General features: G+C 33.9%; 1 protein-coding gene across 1 annotated transcript in view; it reads left to right on the forward strand.

Annotated features, from left to right (window-relative positions):
- The first annotated feature begins 4,615 nt into the window (after nt 1-4,615).
- The window catches only part of LOC106877900 (dipeptidyl peptidase 4), a 615,183-nt gene continuing 607,617 nt past the window's right edge, over nt 4,616-12,181 (forward strand). The window contains exon 1 of the mRNA XM_014926948.3: nt 4,616-4,829. Within this exon, the coding sequence (XP_014782434.1) occupies nt 4,734-4,829 (96 nt within the window). The 5' untranslated portion in view covers nt 4,616-4,733. The remainder of the gene's footprint in view (nt 4,830-12,181) is intronic.

Raw genomic sequence — 12,181 nt, forward strand, 5'->3', positions numbered from 1 at the left:
CTCTCTCCCTCCCTCTCTCTCTCTCTTTATCTCTCCAATAAATGATAGTCCATCGGCTTTGTCAAATAGGAAATCATTATTGTGATGTAGCAGTACCACCACCATCATCATCATCAACGTCATCATTTTCATAAGTAGTAGTAGTAGTAGTAGTAGTAGTAGTAGTAGTAGTAGTGGTAGTAGTAGTGGTAGTAGTAGTAGTAGCAGCAGCAGCAGCAGCAACAGCAGTAGTAGTAGTAGTAGTAGTAGTAGTAGTAGTAGCAGTAACAGTTGTAGTAGTTGTTGTAGAAGAAGAAGAAGAAGAAGAAGAAGAAGAAGAAGAAGAAGAAGAAGAAACAAAAATACCACCTTCATTGCAATGTAGTTATTCCAACCACCACCATCATGATCATCATCGTCATCAGCGACATCGATATCATCATCATCATCACCTGCATCAACGAACCAGAGACGGGGGCCTTCTTGCAGTTACTCGGTCAAGAAATAGCAGCTAACTCCAGATGCATACAATACACACACACACACACACACACACACACACAAACACAAATCTATGTAGATATATATGTGTGTGTATATATATAAATTATCTAGTATGTATGAGCGTGTATGTATCTATCTGTCTGTTTGTGTGCGTATGTTTGTATCTGTCTATCTGTGAACAGGATGAGCTTCTATGCTTTTGAGATCATGTAGCGTGAACAGCATATTGCATTGCCAGGTGAAAACTAGCCACCACCCTTATCAAGCTCTAAGCTTCATTAACCAACTAACGTCTTCTATTAAATCTATCAAACACAAGCACACTCATTCACATAATATTTTACACAATGAACATAATGAAAGTTATTCTGAAGTGATGCGCTATCTTATTTTTGTGCTTGTCGGTGTTGCGGCTGATGCTTATGCGGATAGACGTGCAAGCGTGTCTTAACATGTATGTTTGTGTGTGTGTGATTAAAGGGTGGGAGATTTGCAATATCATTAGAGCTCTACGATATTTGTTCCCATCCTCACATTCTGAGTTCAAATACTGCCGAGGTCGTCTCTGCTTTTCATCGTTTCAGGACCAATAAAACAAAAATACCAGTTGAGCACTGGGGTTCATGTATTTGACTTGTTATCTCCTCTAAAAATTTCAGACTTTGTGCCTATAGTACAAACGATATTATTATTATTATTATTATTATTATTATTATTATTATTATTATTATTATTATTATTACCAATGCGGCGAGGTGGCAAAATCGTTAGCGCGCCGGGCGAAATGCTTAGTGGTATTTCGTCTGTCGCTACGTTCTGAGTACAAATTCCGCCGAGGTCGACTTTGCCTTTCATCCTTTCGTGGGTCGATAAATTAAGTACCAGTGAAACACTGGGGTCGATGTAATCGACTAGTTCCTTCCCCCACAGTTTCAGGCCTTGTACCTAGAGTAGAAAGGATTATCATTATTATTGTTATTACCGATGCGGCGAGTTAGCAGCATCTTTAGCGCGTCGGACAAAATGCGTAGCGGCTTTTGTTCCGGCTTTTACGTTCTGAGCTCGAATCCCGCAGAGGCTGACGTTGCCTTTCGTCATTTCGGGTTCGATATTATAAAGCACCTGTCAAGCGTTGGGAGCGATAGCATCGACTCACTGTTTCATTCAAAATTATTACTCTTATAGTTTGTATATTACTACAATTTGCAAATTACAATTAGTGACTAATTAGAACAATTTAAAAATATATATATTGTTATTGCGGGCATCTACATAACTGCACGATCTGCTAGTGATAGCAACTGAATTTCTATTAACTCAAACTATACTGTTTTCGTGTGTGTGTATATATATATATATATATATATATATATATATATATATATATATACACACACACATACAGAGGATAATATTGCGCTCGGTTTCTGTTACATAGGAAAAAGGACAAGCTGGTTGCAGCTGGAATGCTTTTGATCATAAGTCTTCTCGATCAGGATTAACCTGGGGCTAAAGAACTACAACAACCAGATCAACAAGATACATGAATATATACGAATTTATTAGGGTTTTGTTCGTATTTGATTGTCTGAACCATACAGGAAGCATTCTATTGTACTCAGTTTTACTGGGTTTATAATACCCGCTTTGTAATTGCCCTTGGGGTAAATATATAAAAATAATTTCATCGTTAACAGCAGCGTCAACTTCATCTATAATATTTTTTTATATACATATATATATATATATATATATATATATATATATATTTCTTTGTTAATTGACTACGACGGAGTAGAATACTTGGCAAAAGTAATAGCTAAGTCAACATTTTAGAAGTTAAAATTCAAAAAGTTACCGAATATCTTCTGCTGCTGCTGCTGCTGCCACTACTACTACTTCTAGCTGTACTAGTTGCAGCAACAATAACAACAGTAACACGTAACAGCAACGCACATGACTTGAAAACACGCGCATGCAGCAAAGAGGCAGCCGCTTTTACGCTGTCTCTTAACTTGCTAGAAACAGCTGCTAAATCATCTACTTCCAAAACATAGCGTATCGTCTTAAGAAGTAATAGAAAAAAGAATGATATATTGGTTGATGTATGTTAACCCAATAAACAGTATGGTTATAGATGAAACGTCTTTTTTCATAGATTTAACTAGGTCTAAATAACTACAATAACAATAGAAGCAAAAGCAAAACATTGAATGCATTGTGCGCGAAAAAGCTTACAGAGTAAAATTTCTCTAAGGAAACAATTTGTTTGACAAGATAAGATTATTAATAAAGCGTGACATAGGGAATAGTTGCAAGAGAGACATATAATGCGTGGTATTATTACAAGATATTGCAATTCTTCTTTCAATATGACAAGCGAACAGAAAATAAGACACAGAAATATATTGAAAGAAAAAATGAATAAAAAGTCATCAGCGTAGTTAATAACAATAACCAGCTATTTGAAGAAGACTTGGAAGGTTTTCCGCTCTCTCTCACACATATACTCTATCTATCTCTCTCTCTCTCTCTCTCTCTCTCTCTCTCTTTCTCTCTCTCACACACACACACACACACACACACACATTCTCTCTCTCTCTCTCTCTCTCTCTCTCTCTCTCTCTCTCTCTCTCTCTCTCTTACGTACTCCCTCTTTTTCTGTCTGACTGCGCACTGTCATCTCTGGGGTACGACACATGCATCCGGTATGAAAATTCTCTCCACACCTAACGACACCTTCCACTAGTAACCTCCACCCACACTTCATTATGTTTCGAGTCTTTCTCTCTGTCTTCGTGCTATTACGCGGGCGTTATTAATGTTTTTCGATTCCATTCTTACTTAGTGAGACATAGTGAGATAGACAGAACGAAAGAAAAACAGAAAGAGATAGATAAACAAAAAAGCGATAGATAAACAAAAAAGCGATATAAACTCATTCATAGCAGACGACTATAAAACGAATACAATACATACACAATACATACGTATAAACACATACATAATACATACATACATATGCATAAAACAAAACAAAATAAACTGAGCATAGCCAACAAATATAAAGTCTAATAAATGAAAGGAAAAAGAAAAGTAATTAATTCCAAATGCTTGTAGGCGGGCTTAAAATCTGTAAAATATTAATTATTTTTTAAAAAAAGCATATTATTCATAGTATTTATTAAACGACAGAAGTGCAATGGTTGACATATAGTATAGAAAAAGAAAAAAGAATACTTCTTCATTGCGGTTTTCGCTTCAGCGACTTGACCCACCAGCATCACAAAGACTTGTAGTGTTTGTTGTTGCTGCTGCTGATGCTGTTGTTGCTTATTTTATTGCATTAAATTTTATATATTTTATTTTATTTTATTCTTACTTCTAAATAAGCTTCTGATAACAGCGCTGTTAACTGTTGTTCTCTTAGCTTTCGTTATTGCTGTTGTTGTTTAGAACCGTTTTTCTTCTTCTTCTTCATCTGTTTAATTAACACGAAACACAACAACCGCATCACTGAGCTAAAAAGTGTCTGGGAAAATAATTTAAGCAACTGGGAGGTACCTACCGACACCATCACCACCATCCCGTTGCGCGACACGAAAAGAGACAAAGAGATAGTGCGAGAGAGAGAGAGAGAGAGAGAGAGAGAGAGAGAGACAAACAGAGAAAGAAAGCGAGAGGGAGAGAGAAAGAGAGTGCAGTTACACACACAAACACACACATATCCATCTACCCACCCCAGAAAATAAAACTGCAACAACTAGAGTGACATCCACAGCACCAGCAGCAGCAGCAGTAGTAATAACTACAGCAACGACATAACAGCTACCTACAACAATAACAACATAATATATATATATATATATATATATATATATATATATATACATATATATATATATATATATATATATATATATATATATATAGCCGGCGGAAAAAAAATAAAAACAAAACATTTCGGCGTTTTCAATACTTTGGTGGATTACTTGCCTCACTTATACAGATAAGAGAGACGTGTCACACTGTCCTTGTCATCTGGACATAAAGAAAACCTTCCTTCCCGGATTATTATTATTATTATTATTATTATTATTATTATTATTATTATTATTATTATTATTAGTTGCCGCGTCGCCATCGGTGTTGCGTTTTAAGTTTTTTTTTATTTTGTTTTACCTCTTACTTCATCCAAAAACATTGTTTCTTCTGTATTCGTTGATTCGTTGTGGATATATTTATGAAACATGAATTACGGACACACAGCGTCAACCTCGGTACCTATAAAATCACCAAGCAGTTCAAAATCAAAAAGTCAAACACAATCACCAGTTGATCTTGAGGTAGGTTATATATATACACATATATATATATAAATATATTTATATTCATATATACAGCTTTCATGAATTGTCAAGTTTTCTTTTCCTCTACCCCACGCAAACATTACTAACTATATCACACGACACTGCCTAGACTTCACGCATGCATGCAACACACAAACATTTCATGCATGTTTCTATGTATCTATACAACAATGAATGTTCGTGTGTGTGTGTGTGTGTGTGTGTGTGTGGGTGTGTGCATATGTATCTATGGGTGCGCATTTGTATGTATATATATATATATATATATATATATATATATATATACATATATATATTTGTTGCTAGGTAGTTAGGTATGTACGTACGTATGTATATGCTTGTTTGTATTTAGGTATGATGTATGTATGTATGTGTGTGCAGATATATGTGCATGCATGTATATATGTAAATATGTAGGAATTTAAATGGTTATGAATATATTCACACAGTTACGAACATGCATAAATACAAACAGACGTAGGCAAACATGCATGTTGACATATTTACATACGTACATGTACGCATGCGAAACAAAGTATTAACACCAATGTATGGATTTTTTTCTTTTCATATATAGGCGTAAACTCTCCAAACCTACCCACCCCCACACATGCATACATACATACACGTATACATAAATACAAAATACACATAGGCAATATACATAAATGTAATGCCTACATAAATACGTACAAACATATATTGCATATATCCTAGCTACTCTGTCTTTTGCTTTCAGCACCCACTCCAGCATCTATGTAATCCTCTACCTCTTCTTTCTTTCATCGTCAATATAGTTGTAGAAGTACGGAGACTTATCCGTCGTCACCTGTCTATTGTCATCAGATCCAACCGCAGTTGTCACAACAATCACTTTTATAAACACATCAACCCACGTACATTTCATGCAACTCACCGACCGACAAACGCTAAGTTGTTATCAAGTAACGCCAGCTTCATTAAAAGAGCGTGAAGGGTTGCCTGCCTGCCTGCCTGTCTGCCTGCCTGCTGCATAGCAGATTCTATGAAATATTGTTGTTGCTACTGTTGTTAGCCTTCGTCGCCGAGATCTATGATATCTGTATACTCTAGTCATGACCATCTCTAAGTTTTTTGTTTTTGTTTGTTTTGGGGGGAGTTTTTTAAAGATATCTCTGAGAAATCTACATTTTGTGTCTTTCCCACTGGTACGCTGGGTGATTTGAATGAGTTTTTTGGCTGCGGTTTTAGTAGATCAAGAAATCGCGTGCACGTCACTTTGTTCTTCTAAAATTTAGTTTTAAGATTATCGAGGAATAAAGATGTGGGTTAAAAGTTTCCACAGAACGGTTTTTACCAGCACCTTCCTGATGCAAGATGTAGTGTGCGTGGGAGGAGGAGATCATGTGGTGGAATGGTGGACGGTGGGACACCCTAGGTAACCATCTCCTTCCATGATGTCTTCCCCTTTCATAATTTCCTTAACTGCTGATTCATGCTTGTTTGTGTGTGTGTGCATGTAAGTATGCAAATATATGTGTATATACACACACACACACACATATATATACATACACATACTTTTTATTTATTATACTTATATTATATATATATATATATATATATATATATATATGGGAGAATATACAAAAAATAACAACAGACGAGGACAGGTGGTGTAAATAACAAAAGTATATATTAGTATGACGCTCGGGAATACGGAAAGTCTTTGACGTTTCGAGCTACGCTCTTCAACAGAAAGAATACGGAGACAAGGAGAAAAACACGGAGAAAAAAAATTGAATAGTGTTCAGTCAACGGTCAATCATATATATATATATATATATATATATATATATATATATATATATATACATATAAAAATATATAAATTTCTTGTTGTGCTCGTCTTTTTCCTTTTCTGTAGTTCCTATGCATTGACAGCAGATTTTAAAGAAACCATTCATTTGTTCTCTTCCATGGTTCCTTTCGCTAAAAGCGTCTTTAAAATATTCACAACCAAAAATGTACTGAAACACATCTAATCATGCATTCATTTGTCAATTACGCTTTTAGTAAATCATATCGTATACTTAATCATCTATAATTTGGATTCAAATAATACCATATTTTAAAACTCATTTCTTTCACTTACATTCATTTCATTTTCTTAATTGTTCATATATTATATTATGGGTACACATACGGTCGTGTGCTTTACAAGTTTCCTTCACAACTACAGTGGTTACGTGTAATACTCTTCAGCTAGTGAAGTAAGCCAGGCGGTAAGGTATCATGATGTTGTTAATGTTTTACGATTTGTTTTTCAGTTACCATCTTGGGTTGGACCGTTGCACATTGCGCATTTGCTGTTGAAACGTATTTCAGAAATAATGAGGCTTTCTTATTTGCCCACATCAAGTACCTTCTGCCATACCCACTGATCGATTGAAAACTTGTTGGCAGACATAAACTGGGTGGAGGCTCGACGGAAGGAGAGTTTCTGTTAATGAACGGAAGACTTCATCAATCGCCCAGTTTAACAGTACTACTTGGTCCCCCTTACCTTTATCGAAGTACATAACTGTTGTAAACAAATATTCTGTCTAGGTCTCCGGTCATAGGATATACGATACCTTCCACATTTTAGTCCCCAAAGAGATCCTGAAAAGAGCTATGGATGCTGTCTTGTCCCTCTGATCTAAGCTAGATAAAAATAGTTATTGTCTTGTATGACTATGGACATATTTTTTTTATTCTGAAGTTAGATAGTTTCACGGCTTCAACAGCGTCTCTGATTTCTGCTGGCTGTGTTATAACTGAGTGGGCGGATAGGATACTGGCTAAATGACACAGCTATTGAACTACATAGAAACTCCGACATGAAATCAGTTCATTCTTTGCAGATATCGGTGAAAACTTAACGTCATAGCAACATTGTCACTCTCACACCGCAGGATTCAGTTCTCCAGCTTTTATTAACAGACACGTATTATGAACGCTTATGTCTTAACTTCTTAAATGTTGAATACGCGCTAACGTCCCGGTGTGCTGTAACTGCAGCTGGGTTTCTTTCCTCGCATGTCTCATTCTAACTTCATGAATTCCGCCAAAGGACTTCTGAAAAATATTTATAAGTTGTGTTCCTCTTTCCTCTTTTTAATACAAAATGAGTTGTGCTAATGGAAAATATAATACATATATTTTGTTCCTTCAAACAATGCAGAAACAGAGCAGTGGTAAGCTGGTCATAAGTCATGTTAGCGATCAAAAGTCTTTCTCTTCAATTATATTACTAACATGCGTTCGTACACTGAATATATATATGTATATACATATATATGTATGTATATATATATATATATATATATATATATATATATATATAAATAGTAAATCCCCCAAAAATAACAAGTAAATCCAATTTTTGGGGATTTACTATTTATTTTTGGGGGGGATTTACTATTTATTATTTCACCACAACCACTAGCTGGAATACACAGGTGCTTACAATTGTCAGGTATTACCTCTAAATTTATATATATATATATATATATATATATATATATATATATATATATATATATATATATATGTGTGTGTGTGTGTGTATGTATGTATGTATGTATGTATGTATATTTAGATCTCTACCAAATATTTGGTAAAAATATTGTACCCGTTATCAACGTAGCAAGATTCTCATATGAAAAGTTGTTTATAAGACAATTTTGTCTGCATCTCAATTTAAATAAGAGCCATAACGCAATCCATAGTAAAAACTTGTTTAATAACCTATGCACATTTGAATCCAATATCCCGACTCATTCTTGTCTGAGACAAGAAAATGGGGTCTTGCATCTCTTCAGGGTCAATATATATATATATGTATATATATATATATATATATATATATATATAGGGGAGAATATACAAATAATAACAACAGACGAGGACAGGTGGTGTAAATAACAAAAGTATATATTAGTATGACGCTCGGGAATATGGAAAGTCTTTGACGTTTCGAGCTACACTCTTCAACAGAAAGAATACGGAGACAAGGAGAAAAACACGGAGAAAAAAAATTGAATAGTGCTCAGTCAACGGTCAAAATAATACCTTCAAATACATTACATGATATTTGATATATATATATATATATACATATATATATATATATATATATATATATATATATATATATATATATATATATATATATGTATATATATATATATATATCAAATATCATGTAATGTATTTGAAGGTATTATTTCTTCCATATCATGAAACACAACATTTTCTTCCTATATATATTATATAATACAATTACAGTTCTTTCATACATATTTCGGTCGAACTACTGGTACTAGTACGGTTATTACAAGTCTGCTTGGTATTATCATTTCGATATCACATCGTACTCAGAATTAGAGTACCAGTCGCGTATTGTAGTTCGGTGGTGTCGATAGCCCTTTCGCTTTCAAATTGTTGGGCTTGTGGCCAACTCTTTACATTCTGAGCGCAAATCCCACGTTAAACTTCGCCTTTCATTCCTCTGAGAAGAACGGAAGTCAATTTCATTGACTATTGCTTATCCTTAAATCCTGATTTATGTCTATGTTAGAAAATATAATCTTAATTGTGTCGGATAAAATACTGTATAACATTTAGTTATGTCCTTTCATGTTGTGAGTCCAAGTCATAAAGTCACTTTTGCCTTTCATCCTCTCACATCGAGCAAATAAGCACCAGTCAAGTACCGAGTCGATATTGCCAAAACTTCCTTTCGCCAAAATTGCTGGCCTTGTAGTAATTATTAGAAATTATCAATATCTCACAATCATCCAATATGGAGTGACGAATTTGTAGGAGCACCGGACTATACGACCTACAATATTTTAATTCGTTCGTCTACTTTCTTATATCAAATGATGCCAAGACCGAGTCGATTTGACCAATTTTTATTTCTGAACTCGACGAAATACCAGCATTATACTGGATTGAGTTACTCAAGTACAACTTTCTAATAGATATGCGCAAACTTACACGTCCGTATAAAAGATACCATATCCTCCTAATCAACATCGGTATCATCATCAAGAGTTGGCAGCAACGAAAAGATGCTAAAGCCTTTTTCTTGCTATTGTTTAACCCAGATCAGCTTTGAACGAATATATTTGTAAACTAAAAAGCATACCGTCTTTTTAAAATTCACTCTACATCATCCAATATGTCCATTTTTATTAAAGACGTAATTTGAAGGAAATTTAGCTGTTAGCAGCTAGTTCTGACATGTCAGGGAACCACTTACAAGTGCTTTCGTTCCAATATTTCTTCCGTCTCATTTTATATTATTTTTATTTTTTAAGTTACTTCAGAGAGATTTGGTTGCTATTTCTACTGGCCCAATGGTAGTATGCATAAGCTCTTATATTCCAACGTACTCTTTCTTTCCTCCAAGATATAAGCTGCGGTTTGAGGGTGAATTGGTTTCTATTTATGTAAGATTGACTTTCTATGTACAGATAATTTCATTTTAATAGGTGCTTCCTCTTACAAGATGTAGAATGGGATGTCAGGTAGATTTGGCAACTATTTCTCATAGGCCGAGTGACCACGCCATTTCCTAATTCTAAGAGGAACGTCCTCCTACAAATGACTGTATGTGATTTGGGAGAAATATGACTGCTGTATCTATCAGGTCTAGCGAAGACACCAAGAATGTTGTTTTTCAAGTGAATTCCTGTATCTGAAGATACTGCAATCTGTAATGCAAAGACCAGACAAATTGAAAACGTTAGACAATAAGTTGTGTCGAACAGTTTTAGAGCATAATTATTGTTTTTTTTTTTTTTAATTCTTACACACACACAACCTTGTTAGGTACAGCTAATTACAATAATAAGAAGGATTTCACACATTTCAATGGTGACAATTTCTACAGTGGAAGCACTATTTTCAATGGTTGCTTAATGTGATCCAAGTTTTCTTTTCAAATATTGCGTTGGTTAGATATTGTTGCATAGGTTAGACAATGAATAACTGGTGAAAATGCAGCTTTTCTACAGTTTCTGCATACATACACGCACACGCACGCACACACACACACACACACACACGCACACATATATATATATAAATACACGTATACATACAAATAGATTATATATATATACATGTATAAAAAATTATATATATACATATATATAAATAAATTATATATATGCATGCATTATATATACACATATATATAAATAAATTATATATATGTAAATTATATATATATGTGTATATATATAAATTTTATATATATAAATTATATATATAAATATATAAATTTTATATATATATATATATGCATATATATAAATAAATTATATATATGCATATACCTCAATAAATAAATTATATATATATATATAAATAGATAAATTATATATATACATACACATATATATATATATATGAATAAATTATATTTATATAAATTATATATATATATATATATATATATATATATATATATATATATATATATATATATATAAACTCTATATAGAGGCGCAGGACTGGCTGTGTGGTAAGTAGCTTGCTTACCAACCTCATGGTTCTGAGTTCAGTCCCACTGCGTGGTACCTTGGGCAAGTGTCTCCTATTATAGCCGACCAAAGCCTTGTGAGTGGATTTGGTAGACAGAAACTGAAAGAGCCCGTTGTATATATGTATATACATGTGTGTGTGTGTGTGTGTGCGTGTGTGTCTGTCTGTCTATCTGTATCTGTGTGTCTGTGTTTGTCCCCCAACATTGTTTGACAAGCGATGCTGGTGTGTTTATGTCCCCGTACATTACCGGTTCGGCAAAAGATTCCGATAGAATAAGTACTAGGCTTACAAAGAATAAGTCCTGGGGTCGATTTGCTCGACTAAAGGCGGTGTTTCAGCATGGCCGCAGTCAAATGACTGAAACAAGTAAAAGAGTAAAGCGTATATATATATATATATATATATATATATATATATATATATATATATATATATTATATTATATTATATTACTTGTTTCAGTCATTTACTGCGATCATGCTGGAGCACCGCCTTTATGGGACAAGGACGCCAGACACCCAGACAGTGAGGTGATACAAGAAAGAGACAAAACATCCAGATAGACAATACAAGGAAAGAAGGACAGGTCATATATATAAATTATATATATACATATATATATATATAGGGGAAAAATAAGTTCCAAAAAGAACAATTCAATCTGTTTGAGAGGTCCAAAAAGAGAGAAAGATTGCCACAGCAAGTAATAAGAATATGAAAATATTAGTTGAAAAATATCTTTATAG

This window comes from Octopus bimaculoides, chromosome 4 (assembly GCF_046866305.1).
Source record: "Octopus bimaculoides isolate indiv1 chromosome 4, ASM4686630v1, whole genome shotgun sequence".
Taxonomy (NCBI): domain Eukaryota; kingdom Metazoa; phylum Mollusca; class Cephalopoda; order Octopoda; family Octopodidae; genus Octopus; species Octopus bimaculoides.